Source organism: Chaetodon auriga, chromosome 22 (assembly GCF_051107435.1).
Source record: "Chaetodon auriga isolate fChaAug3 chromosome 22, fChaAug3.hap1, whole genome shotgun sequence".
NCBI classification, from domain to species: domain Eukaryota; kingdom Metazoa; phylum Chordata; class Actinopteri; order Chaetodontiformes; family Chaetodontidae; genus Chaetodon; species Chaetodon auriga.
In genome coordinates, this window is record NC_135095.1 from 9,054,307 (window position 1) to 9,079,246 (window position 24,940).

The 24,940-nt window shown below is 45.7% G+C and overlaps 1 protein-coding gene across 11 annotated transcripts in view; it reads right to left on the reverse strand.

Moving 5' to 3' along the window:
- The window catches only part of dock4b (dedicator of cytokinesis 4b), a 104,679-nt gene extending 81,460 nt beyond the window's left edge, over window positions 1-23,219 (reverse strand). For all 11 annotated transcript variants that reach the window (XM_076722558.1, XM_076722553.1, XM_076722551.1 and 8 more), the window contains exon 1: window positions 22,968-23,219. In XM_076722558.1, coding sequence (XP_076578673.1) covers window positions 22,968-23,004 — 37 coding nt within the window. In that variant the 5' untranslated portion in view covers window positions 23,005-23,219. The remainder of the gene's footprint in view (window positions 1-22,967) is intronic.
- Window positions 23,220-24,940: the final 1,721 nt, after the last annotated feature.

Below are 24,940 nucleotides of genomic sequence, written 5' to 3' on the forward strand. Positions count from 1 at the left end.
CCTAATCAAAGGCTTCAAGCATTTATCTTTCTATGTGGCGAGGCAAAGGGGGCGAAAATGCCTCCGTGTCATGTCAAAACACTGAAAATGTCCCACTGCCTCGTGGATTCAAGGCAGCAAGTCTGTGAATGTGGTTAACAACACACAAGGACTTACCCAGGGATCATGTGCAGTAAGAAAATCCAAACCACAAAGATGTGTTTATGCATATATATACACCACACTTGCAGACACAACCTTACATGGGTGTGACAGAGTAAGAGCACTATTTGACAGCTTTAGTGTGAGCAGGAGGCAGATTAAGTCAGCTTGTGTGCACTCGTGCGCATCTGCAGAAAGGTGATTTCTCTGCTTGAGCCTGGAATGCTGGGAAGAGGCATCATGCATTTTAAAGCAGGGGAACCCGCAGGGGTCGGCAGCGGGAGAAGAGAGCAGGCAGACGTCTGAAAGCAGCGCCGCCGAGAAGGCCTTGAACAGGACTCAACTTGGCAGCTGGTGCACGCAGAAACAGACAAAATAACACACGTGCGCAGGCATGGAGGTCTGATAGGCGGCGCGGACAAAAGCCGGGCCGGCAGAATCACCCAGGAGGAACGGCTTTCATTTCGCTTTCCCCATTGACGGGCCGCCAGGTTCCTTTCGCTGCCTTTGTGTGTGGAGATAGCAACCTAACCGCCACCGAAAAAACTGCTCAAGAGCAACAATAACCCTTCGCTGAAATCACGCAACTGGGGAAGAGGCTTTCAAGGCAGAGTTGTGTGTTATTACTTTTTTTTTTTTTGGGAAGAAAAAGTGCAGCTCAGTGCTCAGTATCATTCCAGCATCGCCTCAGTGTAGACGAATGCGAAATCTTATACCTACAGTATCTGATGCATGAAAGAACCAGAAATAAACAAGCTGTGCAGGTGACACACGCAGCCAATTAATAAAAAGAGAAGGTGTCTATAAACCTCTCTGAGCTCCTGCTGCTTTTCCACATCTCCTCATGATTAGCACTGAAGAGCCTGATGTAAACACAATCCACACGCAGGCCTTAAGCATGGAAAAAGAGTAAAAAAAACCCTTTTTTTTCATTTGCTTTTTCATCAGTATCATTAAAAACTAAAGTAACGTTTGCCCAAGTCATAAAGAGCAAAGAAACCAGAGAGCAACAACAGCAACATTCTGTCTTACTGGCACAAGCAGGGAAAAATCATAAATGACTCAGATTAAATAGAAATATGGGTCAGTGCGCTAAAACCTCACCTCACTCCAAGCATTAATCTGACTCTGTGTGTGTGTGTGTGTGTGTGTGTGTGTGTGTGTGTGTGTGTGTGTGTGTGTGTGTGTGTGTGTGTGGGGGGGGGGGGTTTCAAAGCTTGCTAAGTGCATGCATTAGATAGCCCACCGATGCCAAAGTTGAGATGAGATGATTATTACAATCCTCTTGGCAGGTTTTATCTCACCTGCATAAATTTGTCATAATTTTGTCCTCTGTTGTATTTATCAATGGAGTATGACATCACCACTCCTGTGTTTGTCATTGTGAGGGCTACATAAGACCCCACAACGACACAAGGAGTGCGTATTTTGAAGTGGACTTCCCAATCCTCCTGCCTGATCGCATCTCACTTTCCTGTAGTTTATCTCTTTTGCACCTTGGTACAGCTACTCACAGCCAATGAAGTGCGTGGTAACATAAGGGACACTTCCTGTGACTGGGTCCACTGGCATTCTTGCCAATAACAAAACCAACCCGGATTTCATTGGGAAACGATCTGAGGCCAGCTCTCACTGGAGGAGATGAGGACGCCCGTCGAGGTGCCACCAGAACTCAACTGGAGTGTTTTTATGTCTGTAAATAAACGCTCCAGAGTGAGCTACATGTCTTCATCAGATGTGTTAATGATATTTAGCATTAATTGATTTTTACTTGGGGGTACAAATTCTAAATTAGAAGATTGAAACATTATCTAGTTAAAGGTGCTGTGGCATTAGCATTAGCAACATTAGCACCCATCTGGAGTCGTGTGTCTGTCCACATGGCAAATGTAATAACGTTTACTCTCCTTATAGCTCCGTGTTGTTCTCCACCAACGCCTGAGTTAAATATCTGGCTACTGAGCTACTAAATGCTCCACTGTGTTCAACATTTTAACAACCATAGAGTTTGGAATGTGACACCTTTCACACCTTTCGACACATTAACAGTCGAGCAGCATTATAGAAATTATTATATTTGAAGGTAAAGCTGAAAGTGGTACACACAAAATATCTGTAACAATCTCTGGTTACACAGGAAACCTGTGGGTACGTACCACCCAGGCTAGTACGTTAGGTTAAAGTTGAACGAGGAAGTTGGTCTGCAAACTGCGATGGTTGCTAACACAGATCACACAGTTCGCCTTCAATAGGCACGTCAAACTTGTCTGATGAGCTGGCTGCTTATTTTTCTTAGCTTGCTTCTCTCTTAATGGATGTGTCCGCATTCCCAGATCTCAGCTATTCAATTGGCGGGTACAATCTTCACATACAATTGTGGTCAAACTAAAAAAATATGACCCAAGTTGTGATAAGCCCAAATTATCCTTTAAATCACATTGTGGTTCGTTGAGTTCTTTTTTGTTTTTTTGACAAACCACATGACACATGACAAGCATCTCGTCTCTCCCTCGCTCTCGTACTCCCAACAGTCCAGATGCAAATGCTGGGAGCTGCAGCTTTAAAGACTGTTCACTTTCAGCAGCAGCTGAAGTCACACCGACACTGGTGCCTACACATCCTCCCACTCTGTGGAAAGATAGATGGAGAGCAGAGGAAATAAGGCAAATATACAGAGGGAGAGGAGGGAAATGAAGGGTGGGGGTGTGGCTGGTGATAAAGCAGTACAAGATAAAGACTTACACAGCTAAAGAGAGCTTGTAGAGGGTGAAGGAGTGAGAATCGAAGGGACGGAGATAGATAAGTGGAGAGTAGGCTGCATCTCCCACTGACAGATGGAACAGAAAAAGAAGAAAGATTAACAGACAAGCATCTGCTTCGCTTCCTTCAGGTATAACGGTTAAAAGTGGGAGTGTCAAATGAAACCGACTGCATCAATCTGTTTTTCTCTCATTCTGACTCACTGCTAGCTCCCTCTCGATTCCACAGTGTCTCTACCGTCCCTCAACACGCTCTCTTTCGGGGAAGAGGCGGTGTGACTGACCTCTATCTGCACTTCAAGCTCTCTCGAATCAAAGTACAACAAATTATGCACTTGTGCTGCAGTGGCACATGCAGATGCAAATACACTCATGCACCCAATACTGACAGGAAATTCACGGTGAACACGTGGGGCCTGAAGAGAACATGTGCGTATTGTACCTGTGAGTGTGACCTTTGTGAGCGCGCACACACATTCTCAGTCCACACAGATGTGTGATGCATGTGGCAGGTTGTGCGTTTAGCTGTGAGCAGCGCTGTTAGCCTAAACAGTGTCTGACATCACATCTCACTGACATGACATCAGCAATAGATCCTCAGCCACCACTGGAAAATAAGACACACACACACACACACACACACACACACACACATACACTCGATTTCATTGCTCTAGGCTACAGCAACCCAAACAGCAGTCAGGTCCACATTGAGGATGATGAAACTATGATGAAAAAGTGATGAAACAAAATCCAACAAAAACAGCATCTGTGGTTCTGTATCTCGCAGCTCCGGCTGGCCAAAAATCAAACACTGAAGGCGTGGCATTTCTAAAAAGGGGGAAAGAAAGGGAAAACTCAGCCCCAAGGTGAAGCGAAATCAATTGCATTTGAGAAGCCGAGCAGGTAAAACCGCTGCAATTGCTTAGTTTGAATTTTTATTAGTGTTATACATCTGTCAAGAGACTTGAGATGGGAGAGACAGTGGAGCGTAGCCTACAGCCACAGCCTCAAGCCTGGAGATGCACAGACACCGGTGGGATTTGTGCTGACTGGAGAGCAAGAGGACAGAGTCTGGGTAAAGACAGGCAGAAGGCGAGAAGGTGAAGGACAGATAAACACAGCAGAACAGCGAGACAATGCGGCGGAGAGAGACAATGGGAAAGCAGAGAGACGGGACGAGACGGAGAAAGACAGAGAGTGAGGGAGAGTGAATCAAACAGAGAGGCAGCTGAGATAAGTAGCTGTCAGCTCTCCCGTGTCTCACTTCACTTTGTTTGCCCCTGCGCTGTAGCATGTCAGCTCGAGGGGAAGAGAGATGCTCCCTGTCGGCTCTCGAACATGCACACACCGACGGAGGGGCCGGAGGACGGAGGTGTGGGTGAGGGCAGGGAGCCTGGACGCGTGCAAATCAGTGAAATCAATCATGGAGAAGACAGAGAAGAAGAGACGGCTGCAATATATCCACTCGAATTTGACTGCAATGTTCTGGGAAAGGTTGAAAGAACGGTCAACTGCTGGAGTAGAAGAAGCTCCCCATACTCAGCTTCCACCTGTCTGGTTGATAACGCACACACCATCACACATCATTTCCCAAATATTTTGCAAGATGCTGTGCTCACACCTGCAGGTTTAACACATGGAAAGTTGCTGATTGCTGCATTAAGTGTACAACTTTAATGTGTCTCTGCCAAGACTTGCTGCAGGTACGGACACTGTGTACACAATGAAATAATCATTTCCCACTTCATCCTTAAAACTAAACGTATTCATCACCTCCAAGGTTTTTCACTGCAACGGCTGGTTCAGGTACAGAATGTACAAAAAAACAGTTAAAGGCATAGTTACACAGAGAGAGCTTGTTGCTTAATAGAAGGTTTAGACTTTCTGCTCTGGCAAAGAATGACATTACAGATCAGAAAATAGCAAAGCTCCAGCTTGTTAGGTAACAGCAACAGTTACATATGAGAGAGCGACGGAGACATTGTCAGGGCAGCAGCAGGCTTCTAAGTCAACCCTTGTATAATTGCAATTGCAAGGAAAAACAAATGAGTGGAGAAACATCCCAAATGCAGATGCTCCAAGGTCACTGAATGGCGTCCTATGGCCTTCACAGTCACCTGATCTCAACCCAGCTGACCACTATGGGAGATGCTGGACCATGGTCTCCACTACCATCAATGACACATCATATGAGAGGAATATATAACCCTGAGCTGTTTTATGTCTGAACCTCTGCTAAGTCAACCTATGATCAGTTATACAAGATGTTCTGTGGGATTATGTAAGACATCATCCTCTAGAGATACACTTTATGAACCAGTGGACCTTTGGATAATTTTATACATCCGTATGCTCCAGAAGCAATAACTGAAATGCTATCACTCACTCTGAGACAGATTTGCTCTGCATATCCATCCTGATGTGCTCCTGCGTCTCCATCGAGTTAATGATTAAGAAGTTGTTATATTGTCTGATGATCATCAGGAAGTCTGGTGCAGGAGTATTTCTCCTTCATTCCTCAGGAAATAAAGACAGAATAGCAAGATATCTGCAGGAGGACATGATTCCTGCCATCTTATCGCTCCCCTTTCATTTTAGATTTTATCTTGTGCGTATTTATATTTTAAAGTTCATTCAAAGTGTATTTTTAATCCTTTCTGGAGAACTGGCAATCTTCATGTGTTTTTGATTGGATGAATCGGACCTTGAAGCTTGAAGCTTTCAAGCCTGAGGACGATGCACGAGCTGTGCAGCTCAGCATTTGAAGGATGCTTCTCATTTGTGCACTCAGCATGTGTCACTGCGCTAATGTGCTGGTATCATACCATTCGATTCTGTCGTATCATACTGGACAGCTGGCGCTTATCACCTCATTAAAAAAATCACCCCACTGATGAAAAGCATGTTGTTCTGCACACATGCAGTATCTCAGCATGCACGCATGCATGAGATTGCGCACGACACGCGCACAAACACGCCCACGTGCATGTTGTTAGCAGGGTTAGCCCGGCATCTCTGAATCTGCGCTGAGCCATGAACGACCATATGGAGGTTTTCTTCTGAGTCAAACCCGCTGGATTGTTGCACGACGGTAGCCTGGGAACAAGTTACACATTTTATTAGACACAGATGCAGGCTGTTTTGAACACTGATTTGTTGTTAAGGCAACATGCCGCCGCAACATCACCGCCGCACTCTCAATTGTAGGGTGCGAGCCGTGACACAAAAGCCCACAGAGGATGAATGAACTTCCAGCAACTCGACGGCGCACACAAACACCTCCTCTGAGCTAAAATTAAAACTATTGTTCAGCATTCCTCACTGCAGAATGAGACCTATCAAACACATAAATGTGCATAAGGGTAATTCTATCCTGTGTGCGTGGTAATAAAAGGGCAGTTATGCTCTCTAGGGCACGGGGCTATGGTGCCGAGGACAGTGAGGAAATGAAAAGAGAGATTTCACAGCTTCATTTCTGTGAAAAACCACAGCGCGGCCTCTTGCTATAAACACACACATACCTTGGTATCAATGTGGCATTTGAAAGCGCATACAATATGTATTTGCATGTGTGTGCCAGCCGTATCTAAACAAGACGCTTCTGCCTCACCTGATTAGCAACCATCAGCTCAAGGGATAAAAACACATACAGAGAGAAGGGAGGGATGAGGGGAAAGGTTAGCTTGAGACAGAGGTTGATGAACAAATAAAGATTAAGTACTAGAAGAGAGAGGGGAAGGGAAAAGGGGTTAAAATGTAACTTAAAAAGAAGAGAGCACAAGAAGAGGGTCAAGCTCTGCATCCGTTTTCATCTAATCCCCCTGCCGACCATAAGTCTTCCATTAGTGATGAGGCTGACCGTACACGTCCCCCTTTGAAGCACGATATCAGCCAGTTACGGAGTAATGACCCCATGCTGCTACCGCTAAATGCTAAGCCTCCCAGAAGATACAGTGATTAGACGAGAGTGCAAAGACAAAGAAAGACAAGGAGAGTGGGGAGGAGGGAGAATGACAATGTTGATGATATGGCTGAAGCTAATTATAGAGTTGAAGACAATTCAGGCAATTACATTCCTTGTTTCCATGTCTGCTAAAAGTTGGCAATCCTGCCTCCAACCACCAAGAGTCTTATTTAGCCCAGTTTGTTGCAAACAAGATAAAACACAAAAAGGGGGAGAATTAAAGACGCAGCACAAACAAAAGAGAGAGAAAATCCCACAGGACGAGTATCCCGAATGCTGTGTTATTCTATACGTTCGCTTCACATCCTGGCCTAGTAGCCTTCATTCTACTCCCCTCCCGAGGAGAAACAAAGAGCTCAGTGAAAAGCAGAGACACAGAGACTGTATAAGAGAGGACTGGAGCATCACTGAGTGATTTCAGTCACCGGGGAGTGTATGAAAAGCACAAGAGTGAATGAAAAGACCACAGTGTGGGTCGTCCGCGCTGAGCCGAAGGGCCGCTGGGCGCCGGCCGGGATGTTGGATGTGCGCTCAGATTCACGGCGTGGGGTCGAGACACGGGAAAGAGGCGCCGACTGAAGTGCGCACAGTCACAGGACATGTGTGAGTACGGCATGCTCGCGACAAAGCACACACACAGGCGCTCTGACAGACGGCGATAGCCTCAGAACACAGCCAGGGCAACTGAAGACGACTTCACAGGAAGTGGCAGCAACTCAGACACACACACACACACACACACACACACACACACACACACACACACACACACACACAAGTACACACATAGTGGCTCCACTCAAGGACACACAGATGGCAGGTGCTACACAAATACAAGCCACTGGAGCATATCTTATTATCAGCTAAGCCAGCAAGTCATCTAGCAAGTCACTGCTTCACAATAGGAACCAATCTGCAGCTCTGACTGCATCCCTCCAATTGGGAAAAGAGCAGCTAAGCTAACAACTTAAAGGCAAACCTGTGAAGCAGCGGAAAGACGAGACACTTGACTGGAGGGATGTGTGATCGATGGACGGATGGATGGATGGATGACTTGTTTCATGATAAAGACAGAAACTGAGTGTGTGCAGAGCATTAAGATGTTGGCTGGACAATCAACACTGTTTGTGGGAACATATGTCCATTTTAATTAACTTCAACTCCAAAAAATAAGGCGACCCAGCGCTATTTGAGCACTGCTGAATCAACAGACACACAACATGACATTATGGCTCCTGCATGTTACAAATGATCTCACGTGTTAAACAGATAAAGATAGAGTTACAGATAAAAGGGAAGTCGGTACAATCAGAATCAACAGTGCTAAGTCCCTAAATAATGTTGACTCAGACGTTAAGGTGCATAGCTTTGCAAGGCCACAGTGTGCAGTCTGATCCAGGATCTGCAAATCTGTTACCAATACAGTTTGGTATCCAAACAAAGAGCCATTCAGCGGTGGCATTTTTCAAGTACAGGCTGTACCACTGGGTATCAGGCAATTCTAAGCAAGTCTGTAAGCTCTGCCACAAGTCCCTCCGAGCTCGGCAGGAGCAGAGGAGGCCATTTGACTACAATAGAGCTGAACTAACAAAGGCAAGATAGCGACAGCGGTGAGGGGCGACTGAACCAAGAAATACGACAAGCACGGAATCTGTCATCGAGCCCAAGCCTCAGAATAAAAATAAAACGTTTTCATGTGATATGCATTCCGCTTTCCACAAGATACGGAGGATGAATGAGTGCGTGTATGAGTGTGCGTCCGTGTCTATGTTGGCAGCGATTCTCATTCTTTCCTGTAAAGAGAGCCTCGCACACTGAAAACTGAAAAATGAGGGTTGGATTCCGTGGCTTGTTAGCGTGCCAGCCCTTCTGACATCTGCTATAACTTAGACAGATCAATAATGGATGTAACACACACACACACAGAAATATGGACAAGGAATGGGGCAGACCAGTAAGTAAAGTTTTGACGGAAGCAGTTCAGAAAACACCAATTTACTGGAAGCTCTCGTGTACACACACTGTGTATTAAAATACATATCAGATAACTCGTTTGTGTTACAATGTCTAATGGCTCTCTGTAGGAAATGAGTTTCCTTCCTTCTACTGTGCTGCGGTCAGCTCGCGCGGCGCTTTCTGTCATGAATCGCAGGGCTTGTGAAGAAAAGAGATGACTCGTTCCCCAAATTTGCTTTCATGTTCATCCGGAGTACACGAGAGCGCCGAATGTAAACAAGGGCGGACTGGCCGGTCGCAGCTGATTCCAAAACAGCCATCTTTAGAATGAGGCGCTCTGTTCGGCTCCGCACTGTGCCACACTGTGTTTGGATGTATGGCCTGTGTGTGCGTGTGTGCACGTGGTCAAACATTCCTGCGGGGCTAGGGGGTTCAGCTGTCGTCGGGGCTATTTTCCTGTGCGCTGCATGCCATTGGTGGATCAAGAAGGATTACTCCCGGGGTCGGAGAACTTTGGGCTCGGAGAGATGGAGGGGGGGAAAAAGAGAGAGAGAACCACTATGGTTTGGAACCATGTCTTCCAGGAATCAAAACTCGGGCAAGAAGGGAGTGAGGATCGGAGCTGAAAGCAAACCACGTAGGAAATGACACAGCCAAGAGCTACACTGAGCGAGAGGGAAGAGAGAGTAGCCACTCGAGCCGTCTCACGCCATAAAAATAATTAACTGATACTCAGCTGTCACACAAGAAAATCCCTCGTGCCTGCTTTGAATTTCGCCTCAGCTCGAGGAGGTGCTTCACACGTTGCCTTAATCTTGTCCATTACTTCAACGACATCCGTGTGAACAAAGAGGCCGCTCTCCAATTTGTTTCGCAACGCCTTTCATTTCTGTCAGGGACCCCCCCCCCCCCCCCAAACAGACGAGATTCCCAATTCCCCTACATATCCTCCAGATTAAATTGGGAGGAGGCGGCGCTGTGGCCAGGCTGATTCAGATGCAGGCTGAGAGACAGGCTCGCAGTGAGTGTCAAACCGAGGGCCACGCTCGGCTAATTTGCTCGTGCTCGTCCACACAGACAAAATCAATAGAGTGGAGTAAGAAGTTGGAGGGGGCGAGGGGGAAAAAAAAAAACGCCCCAGATTCCTGATTTAGGTCAACGGCACTTGTGTGCGCCCTAATGCTGTCTGTAATTAAATAAAACTAGTTAAAAAGTCTGGAGGAGCTCTGAACTTGAAGGGGGGGGGGGGGAGGGATGGGAGAAGAGGGAGGGATGAGGCTAGCGTGATTAATTTCATCTTTGTTTTTCTCCTCCCACCGTTGCGAGCGAGCACCATTACACAAAGCAGAAAGGTAGCCTCATTTGTGTGCCCGTTCAACGCCTGGTGCTCCCCTGGGGGAGGAAAGTATAAAGATTCTAATGAGCTACAGAGAGGAGCTCCTGAAACGCAAACGGGCAGATAGAGACACGCTGGGACGGCGCTCTGCGAGCTTTGGCAGCTCAGCTCGGAGGAGGAAGTCCACGCGGACCGTCAATTGACAGCCCATCAAACTGTCACATTCATGTCTGTCTGATTCTCTCCGCCTCGCTGTGTCTCCTCCTCCACCGCGCTCATATCCACCTCTCTTTTTTCCCGTTTCTCTCTCCCTTCATTTTCTCATCACTTCCTCGTGGATGTTACTCGGTAATGCCTGGCAGATCATGCTCAAGACAGTAAGTGCACATACAGTACAAAGGATGCACCCGTGCATGAGTAAACTATAAGCTAATATCCGCTTTAAAGATGCTCAGTCAGAGCTTGGGATCTCTGTGCTATAAGTAGTCATTTTGGCTGTTCCAACATAAACATTAATTATGCCAAGATAAGTGACATCATTCACTCACATCCATTTTATCATGTGTGCCAAATACTACAAACATATGTCACAATATCCCAAATGAATCAGTTAGTTGAGCTTATCAGAATTCACTGATTGGCTCTGTTCTTTTTTTTTTTTTTTTATCATCTTTGGGCCAAAAATGTGTTCCATGCAAGAAACTGAAAAAATAAAATGCGATGCTTGATGTTTAATGCATTGAACCGCATAATACATCAAACCTCATTTCGCCGCATTTAATGACAACTTGTTTGGAATTAACACTGTCCGCAAGGAAGGAAGGCTTTGCCCGGCCCACCACAAAGAAGCTCCACCAATCAGCTGATTTCATTGAGGTTGAATTTTTTTTTCACTTATGGTTAAAGATGAGGTTAGGAGTTATGGGATGCAAATCCTTGCAGAGGAGGAAGGATTTACACACAGACTGACAGGATGCTTTGACAGTGAAGATCAAAACAGGCCAAAGCTGTTTTTTTTTTTTCTTTTTTTAAGTTATATAACACATGATGCAGCCTATATTGTACCACTAAAACAAATTTAAGCATTTTTGATGCCTAGAATGGCAATATTTCTGCATATTGCATATTGCTGTCGTGTACCATTCATTTTTCACTGTCAGTAATTTTCTAAATGTGTAACTGGCAACATGATAATGTAAAGACACTTCAGTGTTTACATAAGATTTGAGTGCTTGCTCTCACAATCATTACGCCAAACAGGTTCAGTCACAGCTGGCCACTGTCGCCCAGCTTGTATTCCTATAGGTGGTGGTGACGGTGAGGTTACTGGTGCATTAGGACAGCCTGCGCAAAGAGGATTATGGCTGTAGTCCAGATGAGGGTCCGGCGGGAGTTGATGGGTGACGCATCACCACTGATGATGCCTGGAAACATTCCCCTGCAAATCAATGGCCTGCTTCCAAGCGCCCATTCAATCACTACCATTACCACACTAACCTTTGAACTCAATACAAACCCGGGGGGGAAATGCAGCCACAGAATGCAACAGAATGTCAGATTGGGCGCATCCTTCTAGCATTAGATATTGCAACATAAAGAGCCGAATCAGCTGTCTTTTTGATCAGAACTGCAAGCAAAGAAGTTTTTTTTTTCCTTTTCTGCTTCAGGAGACACGGCAGCATCAGCAGCTATGCTAAAACATACGTGCTAAACGCATGCAGCGCAGCATGCTCCATTTGTGCATCAGTATTTTTAGCATCCTCATACTCATTATGTCAGCAAGGCACAGCGGAGGGGCCGAGCTGGCCCGAGTGAACCGAGAGAGAGGCAGGAAGGAAGACAATGCACGGTTCTGCTTCGACTCGGGCATCTGCTCCCGCAACGCCAGCCGCTCGCATGTATGCTGGCTGTGAAGAATGTGTTTTGCTTTTCAGTTCTCCAATTAAGATTACTTTAGAAGGCGATGGAAAACAAATAACGGCTCGTTTCACTGCTGTAGCCGCGTACAGGCGGGCTCTCGACGTGCTGCTTTAATAAAAAGTCAAAGTCAAGAGGATGGGATTCATGACAAGAGACATAAATCACTGATGTTACGCTATCCCTCTCACGGCTCTTTTCAAGTTGGACCATTGAAACAACATGAAAGCATCTTTCTTCAAAAGGTGCTCAAAGGCTGAAAGATGATACTGGGCTTTGTAATGGCCATCAAGGTCAAAATGGAACCCATGACAGGTCATTAGGCTGTTGATAAATAGGCAAGGGGATACAAGATCCAAGAAGATATTTCCATTATTGAGCCATTAGCAGCAGAGGTTTCTCTATGGGAAATAGTTGGGCGGTGATGTTATTTTTAAAAACTCCGGTGCCCTTGGGAATGAAAAACAAACCAATACAATCTCAATATATCACTTGACAAATGAAGCCATCTGCAGTCAAAGAGGGATCTTTTGAAATAAATACCAGTAAATGTGGACATTTTTCTCACTGGCATCCGAGCTTGTGTACTATTTCCATGCCAGCGTCTGTATACTTCATCTGAGGCCAGCCCTCAGCACAAATTGCTTGTTAGCAAGAATAGACAGGGGCCTTCAAAAGGTATGAGAACCATCCACTGGGAGGGGAGCCGCTATAAGATCATGGGTTGCGCTCGTGTTGCGTACATAGCCAGCATACATACAAACAATAATTCCCCTCTGCTGTCATCTGCCATGCTGGACTGAACCAACTGCCTGAGGTGTACATCCGCCATCATCGCCCAGACTGAGTGTTTCTACTCCCCGCACAAAGGCTCCCACAGTGGGGGGTTCTTCCTTCGTATTTCCCCTCTCACCCCCACACAAAGGGGATCCATTTCAACCGCTTTTAGCAGCGCCACTTTCTGCTTTTAGCTCTTCAGACTCCCTCCCCTGAGGGTGCGACTGGTGGAAGGAGGAAAATAAAGGCACCAGGTGGATGCTTAGAGAGAGGTTAGGCTTGTGGAAAACAGAGCAACTTCAAGTCAATCACACCGCGGTTGAGTGTTGCCTTTTTTTGGGAAAGCCTGGAGGGAGGAAAAGAAACTGATACCATTGCCTGGAGTGACCCTGGTGCCTGGTTTAATGCTGTGTTGCTTCATGCGACCAGAGAGTTGGTGCAACATCAGTACACATCTTTGAAAAACATAGGATTTAAGTTCTCCTGTAACATTTTAGGAAGTTGATGCCACTCTCACGTCTGCACAGAAGAAGCTACGTCAGCAGCTGGTTAGCTTACCTTAGCACAAAGACTGGAAACAGCTATCTTTTCATGTTTATTAATGCTTTTTAGACAAACAAGATTATTCATAAGCTTTAAAGGTGCTGGACAGAGCTAGGCTAGCTGTTTCCAGACGCTTTCAGTGTTACACTAAGCTAACCATCTGCAGGCTGTTGCTCCATATTTAGCGTACAGACATGAGAGTGGTATCAATTTTCTCATCTTCCTCTCAAGAAAGCAAACAGGAAATGTCAAACTATTCTTTTAGCAATTGCATATCCCCAGCATGTCTTTGCGGGTCTCTCTTAAACGGCAGGAAAAAAGAAAAGAAATACTCAGCCTGCTGAATAAATAGAAGGAATCCTCTGTGCCAGTTCCAGAATAGGAGCACAAACAAAGCAAACCTTACAATGCACTACGATGCCAGCGTTTGGAGTTGTTAGAAGAAGGCTGAAAGGGCCCCATTCAATCAACGATGAGAGGCAGGAAGTGGAAAGACACTTGGTCTTCTCCCCTCAGACAAACAAATCTTCAAATGTTCCAGCGGCTCAGATATTTGGGGGGCTTATTAATTCAAGACAAGTATTTAACTAAGAAAACTGTTTCTGTCTCTGCGTGTTTTGAAGGCTTTGCTCTTAACTGGATAAACAGTCTAAATAGGAACAGTCCCTGAAGAGGGGCCTGGTTGAAAAGAGGAGACGTAAGAAGTGAACTGGGTCGCAGTCGGAGGTTTAGTCAACCTGATGAATTAAACAGACTCTCTGAGGCAATGACACTCTACAACACCCACATAATTAATTTAGGAATTCACAGGAATCGTTCAGCTGGGGAGAACCAGTCAGTTTCAAAGTAATCATATTTTGGAGCTCTGTCCCCGAGATTGGAGTTAATCTCATTTTCAAAGTTGTAATTCTTCTCTTCTTTTGCCCCACAAGTCTAAATTAAGAACAGCCCCATACGCAGCACACTATACATCCTATACCTTCTCCCTCTATAGAATGAAGCCATTTCAATCAGCGCAGTCTTGCGTGCCGAAAATCAATTGCAATCGGCCGCAACACTTCAGTGTCAAATTGAGTGAAAAAAAGAAGCCGTGACGAAGGCGGGCGAGCGGGCGAGCGAGCGAGCGGCAGTGGGTTGCAATGAAAAGTTCTTTTGAAAGTCAACCTCACATTAAACTGGCTTTTCTGTGCGCGGGCAGAGAGAGGAAGTGAGGAGAGAACTGACAGAAGAGAGGTGAGGAGGACGGGCGGCGAGCCAGCGCCTCGCATGCAGCAGGGTGACGTGCAGGAGACCCAGGCCGTCATCTCCACGGCACAGCGACGGCAGGAAACAGGTTGTGCGCACACATGTGAACCTCAAAGGGGACAAAGATCGAACGTAGAGATGGCATATACACTAATTCAACCACAGAGGAGGTGTACACACACGGATGCACGCACACTGAGCAGGTAATAAGGTCGCGAACGGCAGCCAAGGTTGGAGAGGCTGCAGCCCAGAAATCAGGCAGGCACCAGCTGATCCTCCCAATGTGATCTTTATGGAGAGAGCGAAGGAGACTGGAAAACAGTTCAATCTCAGAGAGGGCTGAGAGGAATCTAAACCGATCAATGTCCCCGCCATAGCTCTTACGGTCAATATGCACGACAAGTAAGGCACACCTGTGGCGTGTGTGCGTGTGTGTGTGTGCAAGCATCTCTATTTGCCCTGGAGATTTGCACTGCCAATTCTGAAATAATCATCACTAAAACCTGCTCTGATTCAAATACAAGTCCACAGGAAACAGGATAAATAAACAGAGAGGCAAGAGAAGACAAAGAAATTCACACTGCCGCTTTTTACAGAGGCAGATCTAATCAGCAGCAGAGCAAGGATGCAGGGTCATTCTTAAGTCGTTTCTGGGTGGTGGCCACTAGCCAGTGAAAGCAGCTGCCTTCTTCATTAAGAAACCACTGATAAAACAGGTACAAAGGCTGTAAAGAGAAAAGAAACAATGGGACGGAAAGCACACCCAGGGAAAAATGAGCATACCATCTGCCTGCCCGCTACATGCACTTCAAAACTATTTATGAGAGAGGCAGGCAGATCCTGCAGAAATGTTTAGCAGAGCGATTTTTATGCATCCATTTGTAGATGAGAGCAACACATCCGGGTGCCTTGCCCTTGCATCATGCCCTTGCCCCTTTTAGGGTGAAAACAGCCCCCGATAAATGCAAAGTCTGAGGTCTTTGCCAATTTCACACGCTAGACTACAGTAGGCTTTTTGTTGCACTGACTTTGCTGACTGAAATGACAACTGTGTATTTTATCAGCTGCAGCTAGCTTGCTAGCGCTAAGTCCAAGTCCAACTTCTTGAATGATATGTTTCCATTAAAAGGAAATATGCTGAATAGGCTTTGATGTGGAGGGGAATATGTAGCACAACAGAGATGTATAACGTCTGCAGCTACATCTCTATTCCAAAGCCTGTGGGGCATCTGTAGTGCTTTATCATCTTCAGACTCGCAGTCCACTGAGGCTGCTGCAAACACACACCACAAAAGACAACATACAAACGTACACACAGGCATAAAAACGCACCAATGCAACATTAGATACGCACAGAGAAGCACAGCCACAAATATGCAGGGATCCTTGAATGTGCAACCTTTAATACACAAGAGGCAAACACACAGTATTTGGAGATATGTAGGACAGGTGAGGGTGGATCAGGAGAGGGGAAGGGGAAAAAAAAGAGAAGGAGACACATGTGGAAGAGAGATAACGGTGGAACAGACTGCAGCACAGATAGAGGGAAGTGGGCTGCTAAAAGAAGGGAGCAGGAAAAAAGCTAGACAGAAAAGGAATGAGTGAGAGATAGATGAGAAGAAAGAGGCAGAGAGTGAGATAAGGGTCATCAGAGTGTGACCTGCTGTCTCTGGAAACAGTTCACTCCACAGGAGGAGTGTGTGTGTGTGTGTGTGTGTGTGTGTGTGTGTGTGTGGGGGGGGGGGGGGGGGGGGTTGCAAGAGGGGAAACAGGAAGCAAAGGAAACCGACTCAATACAACCGAAATACAAAAGCATTTCCATTAATTAAGACCCTACAAGTCAAAAGCAGAGGGAACAGATGAGGCCAGCCACGTGTGGACAGTGCTGTGGGTGAACGCCCAGTCAAGGCCCAAGGCTTCTAAGCTCTCTGTCTGACGACCCTTTTCCTCTGTCTCTGTCTCTCCAGCTGACATTAATCCTGACCGTCGGCCTGGTGATAAACTCCAACCAGTGTCCTCAATGACCTGAACTGGACTGTGACGCTTTTCAGAGGGGATGAGGAGAGATGAACTGCACTTTTTGACGGATAATTGTTTCCTGCCACTTAGATGAATTTAGGCCATGTCCACAAATGCATCTTCAATCCTCCTTTGTGGTAATCGATCCACATTAAATGGTGATTTATCCAAATTAAATTTGATCTTTTAGAAAACACGCTCCACTGCAAAGTGAATGCATACAGTTTTAAATGGTGCTTTCACCCTGTAAGCTTTTCGAAAATGCTCAAGTTTTGACACCCGGCCAACAAATATGGAAAAACTTTACACATACATGCATTAATGACAGTGATCAGCTTCTGCATACTGACGCACACAACTGGCAAAAAAAGACTGAGCCAAATACAGTTCAGCATGTCACTGGTCATGTCAAAGGCGTCCAAAGAACACTGGTAGTCATTTGGCAATTCAGTGTGGACATGTCCTCAGTGCCATCATAAAACCGCAAAGGCTAGTATGCAGAAGAAATATGCTGTGAGGAAAAACTGCCGCAAAGTGCAGATTTGGCCTGATGTGGGTCAATCATCCCACAGAGAAATAGATTACACCGCAGACCAAAACAAAGAGCTGGACTGAAGCCATCTGTATGAGTCTCCTCTGGTTACCCCCCCCCCCCCCCCCCCCGCCCGCTGTGACTGTGTGAACGAGCGCGTTAGAGGCCAGTTGAATATTCAAGAATTAACAAGAGAACCACGACCATTAGCTCTTCACATTCTTAAATTATGCATATGTCCTTTAAGGAAGCCTTGACACTTTATTATCCATCAATAATGCATTAATTCTACAAGATTCATCCTGAACAGACGACAACTATCAGTTTTTATTAGCATGTTAACAATGAATGAAGCATTGCTTTTCGTAACTTGAGGCTGGGCAGAGCTAGCTATTAATAAACTGAGGTTTATGGGAAAATGGAAGCCTTGAGGTCATTATGATGCACTGGGTCAGTCACACAAACGCTCACACAAATCAATGTACACTTCCTTTATGGTCAATACACGCCAGCCTGGATTACAGCCACGGCACACAGATAACTGATGCTGGACCAGTGCCGGCAGTCATTTTTCTGCCGCAAATGAGCACAAAAAACAAGTGTCTCTTGATGCATAAACAGCTCTTCTCACCCGCCAATCACAGTGATTGTCACCGGCAGACGCCCTTCGTTTATGAAAATGGCATGTCAATCATTCCCCCCCACCGACCGACACCGATCACACACACACACACACACACACACACACACACATACAACAGCAGTGCCACTGATCAGTTAAGCTGCTGAATTCCTAATAGGACATATCCCATTAACCTCTCTCTCACACAGGGATCAAGGACTGATATCGAGGAAGGGGAACCGCGAGCACAGGACACCACAACAGACCTGCTACAAAGACAGAGTGTCTCATAGCAGCCAAGCTGACCAGAAGGATGGAACTGGATTAAAAGCCACAAATTTCATTCAGGATCTTGAACAGAAAGAAAAGCTCATCACAAAAAAACTCACTTTGCAATCACCGATGCTTCTCAGAAGTATGTTGGCAATTACCAGACAAGCATTCGAAAACATTAATTCATGTCAAGCCAAAGGGAAATAATGGTCATTATGGCCATATGCATGCTGGTAAACTGGAAATCACTGGGCCATCTCGGAGCATCATCTCCCTTCAGCGAACACGGTACACTGCCACAGCGGAAACGCAGGAAGGCTCCCCGCAGCTGCCGATCTTGACATTATACATGGATGCGGACGGACGATTACAGCACATTGGTTTGTTTGTGTCACCACTTCCAATGGGATTCACAGGGGTATCCCCACAGCGGGTGTGGTGATGAAAATCTGGAAGGAGATGAAACATTCTCATTTCCACAAAATATAAGTGAGTCTGACAGAAGCGCGTCCTTCGCCTGCGCTGAGCGCTGCTCGACAGACAGGCAACGTTTGTGCAGTTTGGGTGTTTTCTTTCATAATTGAGGGCTCCGTAATAAATAGAGCATGATTTAATTGAACGACACAAATGAACCAGCGGTGGAATTTCTCCAACTCTGCACTCGCGTCTCAGGCAGGCCGTGTTTGCGCTACAAAGGCTATTATTGTCAGGGTGAATCAGCAATGAATAAAACGCTCATTGAGCTCGTCATATGTCACATGTCCGTGTAGATTTATTTAACTCTTCCATGCACGCATGAGGGAACAGCTTGTGTATAGTAGTGGGTTGGCTGGTTAACTCTCTTCCTATCTATTTTTTTTTATTTATTTCTGCATCTGTTCGATTCACGGGGGAGCCTCCTACGGTCTCCTTCCGTGTTGACTGCGCGAGCATGTGTGCAAATGTGCGTGCACGCACTGAGTAGAAAGGGGTGCTATCTCTGCAGATGGAGACGAGGCAGCGGGCGAGGAAGCAATTACAAGCTGGTAGGCTTCACCTCACCACGCCCCCTCCCCCCACCCTCAACCATACATCGCCCTGGGGCTTGCTGCATTAGAGAATCATGGGTATAATGGTGGAATGGGCCTCGGGGCCCCCCTCCAAAACAACCTGCTAATCCCCTGTGGAGTGAGAGGGTAAGGGACGGGGGGTGGATTTGGGGGTAACAGGGCAGGTCGGACACCCCGACAATGAGTCCACCCCTGACACGCGCCAGCACCCTCCACCCCCTATCAACCACAGCGACATCCCCCCAAGGGAGGAACCAGCGATGTCATCCACGAGAGAGCAGGAAACCCCCAGGCCCGACACCGGCTCTCTCTTCCTCGGCACTCAAAGAACTGACTGCACGCTAGATCAAGCTTCTCCAGCCATCAGCGGAGAATTCAACTTGCACGCATGCAGATGCAAACCATCTCGTTATAAAATGGTTTAATTACGTGCCTAAATTATGATGAGCAATGACATGCTTGATTGGTTGTATCAAAGGGCTTTAATGAGGAGAACGGCCTCAATCTCTGTCTGTCTCCAGCATTAACTCGACGTCGACTCTCAACATGACACGAGCCGCCTCGAGTGTGTTCTGCAGTCAGTGACCAAGTCAGGCTGCGTTTGTCTTCAGTGACATTTGTGATAGATTATCCATTGCAGACTTATGGAGCATTGGAAAGCCATTGTTGGGTACCTCTGTCATCCAAGACACAGCAATCTAAACTCCATGCCTCCTCTTATCCTCTGTAACCTGATCTCATCATTTTTACTGCCAACCTAATCCATCTTTGTGTTCAAAAACATGACTTTATCCTCCCTCTTGGCTCAATATAATGTCTCCATATCCCAAGTCCATTTAGGAGTCAGACATTAACATCATCTCATCAATTTTCCAACCTTCTTCCTTCAGGTTAAGAACCAGTAATCACTCCACTGGTGGGCTAATGGGCGCCTCAACATCAACTTGCCAAGAGTCCATTCATATTTCATTAATGGCAGTGGCCCCCCATCCTCCCAGGGCCCTGCTTCACTGGTAAGGCGAATCGACATCAAACGCCACAACCTTCCAATTAGACGCCGAGGCGTTCTTATCTCATCTCGATTTGGCCCGAGATCAAATGTTCCTGCAAGGATCCAAGATCTTCCAAAGCCCTTTAAGTTAGCCAGCCTCCCTGTCAAAAGGGGATATAATGTTCGCTGAAAGCACCTGGAGGAGATCACATTTAAAATGGCTGAGGCAGGGACTTTCTTGTACCAATATTTAGATATCACAGCAATTCTGCGGCACGGATATTCAATCTGTGCCGCAGAATTGAAGGGAAAGTACAAACAGATGTGGATCAATGATGTTAAATTCTACTGAAGTGTGATTTAGCTGAGTACCATTTCAGGTACTGTTTCGCTATAAGTTGCGGCGACCTGTGGAAAAGCAACAGCTGTTCCTCCTGGCATGAATAATTTAGAATGAGATTCCATCTGGGGATCAGTGGTCATTACTGGTGCGGGGGTATTTTGAAACAAGGATAAACATTTACTTATCCTTTTCCCCTGCAAAGTGAGTGAACAGCTGATGGAACATTTCGCCTCGTCATGTGCAGGAACACTCGCGGTAACCATGCTGGAACGCAAACATTTTAGCGATGTAAAGCCTTTCATTTCAGCGGGATTATCTGACCAATATTCAATTATTTACGCAGAGCTACTAGGAAGGTTTTTGTGGTGAGATTTAAGGCGCTAGTATACATCATCAGAAGTGTTTGCCAGAAGGTCGAGCAGCTTTGGAAACCCACTCCTCTCATATCTTATGGATATAGGAACTAGGGGGCAGCTGTAATCCCCATATTTACACGATTATCACGTCTCGACTATCTCTATGATGGGCAGCTTTTCACCTGGACTTCCAGTATCTTCTGCTTTGCGATGTGGTCAAACAACACATTATACCAACTTCTTCTTTTGGAGGATAACCCAGCCCCTGTGATACCCCTAAAAGCACTCAATAGTCTCCTCTGATCCACTCCACATACAGAATGAATGACACTAACAGGAAATGCATAGTGCAAACAAAACCAAAGACCAGAAGCACGCCAACCTTTCTGAACTTCAGACTGAAAAACAAAAAACAAAAACAAAACACTGAGCCTGCTCAAGCTGACACGTGAAAGTAACATCTTTGTTCGCATGTGTGTGTATCACGTAACCTGAATTTCACAACAGGAAAACGTCCCAGTTCCTTCCTCAAAAAGGACCTGGCCACAAAGACGTGCACCGCTGCCAAAACATGTCTTAAAAAGTAAATCACAGCCAATTAAATGAGTCTTATTGCTGTTATTGGGGGGGGATAAACTGCCTTAATCCAATTAACAGGGCCCCCTCCAGCAGTTTAGGGACAATGGCAAGTATTTAGCCTTCACAATAAATGTCGTCCTTTCATGCAGCCATATGCACTTTGACAGGAGGGAATGGGTTTGAGAAGTAAATCTATTCCGTGCTATCAAAATATGGAAGCTCTGGGCTCTAGGGGGACTCTTCCCTGCACAGGATTAAGTATAATACAACTGCACACAGTGACTCAGGTCAGGTTTTTAGCACTTACATGGCCAGAGAAGGGAAACAAGTCTATACCAGGGGAGAATTTAGCAGAGCGAGCAAGTGACCAGACCACAGAGCGTGACACGGAGAGGCCAAAGGCTAGTTTCTGCTTGGCTGATTTCAGGTCACAGTGGCAAGGTGGCATCTTTTTGGACAGTAAGCAACATTCACAAGAGCCTGGGAGCCTGCCTTCTTACGCAACCAGATAGGCTGCGCACAAGAAAGACAGCACAAGGAGGAAAAATGTGCAATCTCTTGTAGTAGTTTTAGGAGGTTTTTACTGGCCACTTTCTCCTGGCAAAGATTACAAAATGATTATTGGCTCGTTTTCACGGAGGCTGCGGGATCCTGTAGGGACCAGATCATCACACACAGAGCAGACCAGTATCTCTGGGGAATATAATTATGAGACATTTAAGCCGCATCTCAATGAGCCCCTTTTTTTGCGGGTACGGTCACGCAAAGGAGACATTCCTACCACACCAACAGGACAAAGTCTGTGTGGGATTTTTTTCTCTCTCTCTCTCCTCTACATTTGGCATCGGTTGCGTTGTTGTCGCTTGTTTGTCTCACTTCAGTGTTTGATCCAGAGCCCCCCCACACACACACACCCCCACCCCCGACAGCCTGGAACAATGCAATGAAGGATACACACATCTCCAGGACCTCGCAGGGTCCACAGCAATCTGGATCCCAGACACACACTGAAATAAATATTCATTTTTTTTTCTCTGATTTTGGGTTTCTTTCGAAGAATTGGCAGAGGTGGAGCGAAACATACAGACAGCGACTGGCTGTGATCAGCAGCTGATTTTTTCCCCCTCCATTCAAACAGACAGAGCACAACAAATACAAGGCACCTCAGAGGCAAGACAGCCCACTAGTTTAATCCCGGACAATGCAGGGGAAATAGGGCAAATCACGAGCAGAGGGGGGTAAAAAAAAAAAAATAAAAAATAAAAAAAAATCCAAATGTGGCTGTGCATTTGGCAAAGCATGGGGGGGTCAGAGCGACAACCCTGTGCCTCGCAATGTGGCAGTCAGATGAATCCAAGCTCTCATCACGGGCTGTTCGGAGGAGAGCTGATGCTGCCTTATCATAAAAATAATAAACTCGCAATAGAACAATCCGCAGTGCTGGAAATCATCATTCGTGGAGCCAGTTCACCTCCACGAACCTGTCCACACATGCCCCCCCAGCTGAATGTGAGTGGACGCAGAGGACAGCAGTTTTAGAAACATAAAGGCAATAAACTTACCGACGCCGTATTTCTCATGTTCTGTAGGTATCCACATGTTTACGGTCGGCACATTTAAGTGAGTGGTCGGAATAGCAGCGAAATGCAGGGTTTTGGTGCTGTGTAACGCATTCTATTGGTGTGCTTTCCTCCGGTCTGTAGTAGGAGTCATTGTTTAGGTTACGGAGGGAGAAAGCGCTGCTGCTGCTGCTGCTGCTGCTGCTGCTCGTAGTGGTACGGAGACGTGCTGCCTTCTCGTGCTGTCGGAAATGTGACAACTACGGGGTCAGCGCACTCGCATTGAATTGGGTTGTGTGTCATTTCCCGACTTCGTGACATGAAGGTGTAGCGGACATGAACGCGGTAGTATTATCTGATATTTAAACTGATGTATTTTAAATATTTTTGTTGGAAATTTGCTCTTCATTCAACCTTTATTATTCGGCTGTTTCAGTACAAACGCGCTTATTCTTTAACTTGTTACAGTCGTGTTAGACTATTGAAAATACCGAATCAGAATGCTTAGTTTATAGGCTACTTATTCTACATTTTCTTTTATCATTAGCTTTTCTATAGCCTATATATCTGCGCACTGTAAGCGTAATGTTACCTCTGCGGTTGCCACTAACAGTACACAGTTAAGCTAGCTCAGTCAATGCACGGGTCAAACAGTAACACCAGTTATTATGTGACATTTTTTCTTTTACTGATATGAAGTCGCTTTTACAATAGAGATAGAGAAATACACCGACACAGTAGTGAGTGAATTGCTGTAACTAGCGAAGTTCAAAGAAAACGTGCCACTAGCTAGCTATTCTTTCTCATAAATGTGTTACGGTGGGACTACTGGCACACATAAAACACCACATGCTTCTAGTTTAAACATGCTAGCTGGTCTGACAATTTTTGCAAATAAGTTTACCATCCTATTTTGATGAATTTCTGGCATACTGGTCATTGCAAGTTATACACAAACTCTACGTTTTACTTTCCAAGTCACTGAGATAGACATGTAGCCTATCTCAGGTGTCACCAAATGCACAGTTACCAAAAACACAGGGTGACTTATTTATTTATTATTTTAATCAAAACATGTTAGAAAATTAACTTAGATGTCTTCATTCTGCCATGACACTGCAAAGTAATGGACTGTCTCATTGCTCAAAATATAGAGGATACACCAAGAAGTCCAGCCTGAGTTTTTTTTTTTTTTTTATATCGCAACTACTTGTGTTTACAAGTGGCAGCTGAGATTTATAATATCGGATTTAAGAACTCCCGAGGAGCACTTGAATGCAGCGGCATCGCCAGCGCAGCGAGAAAATGGGACCAATGCATTCTGGGACTTGTAGTAGAGCCCAGTGACGTCAATGAAGATGTGAAGAGTCCATTCTCCATAATATCTCTACAGCCATCAGAGTATTCTTTTGTCTTTGCACTTTCTGTGAGCAATGAGCTTATTAAAAAGAAGCTAAGAAAGAAAGAAAGACAGATGAACTCATTATTCACATGAGAAATTAGACTCTTAATTCCAGAGTATTAGTGAGGAACATGACCTTGTAGCAGTGGAGAGTCCTCTCCTGGACACGCTAGACCTTCTACTGGGACAACTAGTGCATGAAAAATACATGAGACGACTGCATGAGAAGAGAATTGGAGGGAGTTCCACAGCCAAAAATGAAAGAGTTCAGTGTGTGTGTGTGTGTGTGTGTGTGTGTGTGTGTGTGTGTGTGTGTGTGTGTGTGTGTGCGTGTGTGTGCATGCGTGAGTGAGTTTGTACATGCCTGTGTTGCATTCAGGGTGAGTGCAAGTAAACCCAGTGTCACACATTTTTTATGAGTCGACTGTCCTCACCACCGAATACGTCCATTACATCCACACATTGTCCTCGCCTTTTCTATCATTCCCATACAAACTGTCATCATCTGTCTGGGTGTAGCTGGCGTTGTGTTTGAGTACAAAGGATTTTTGTAAAAAGCCATTCTAATGCATGT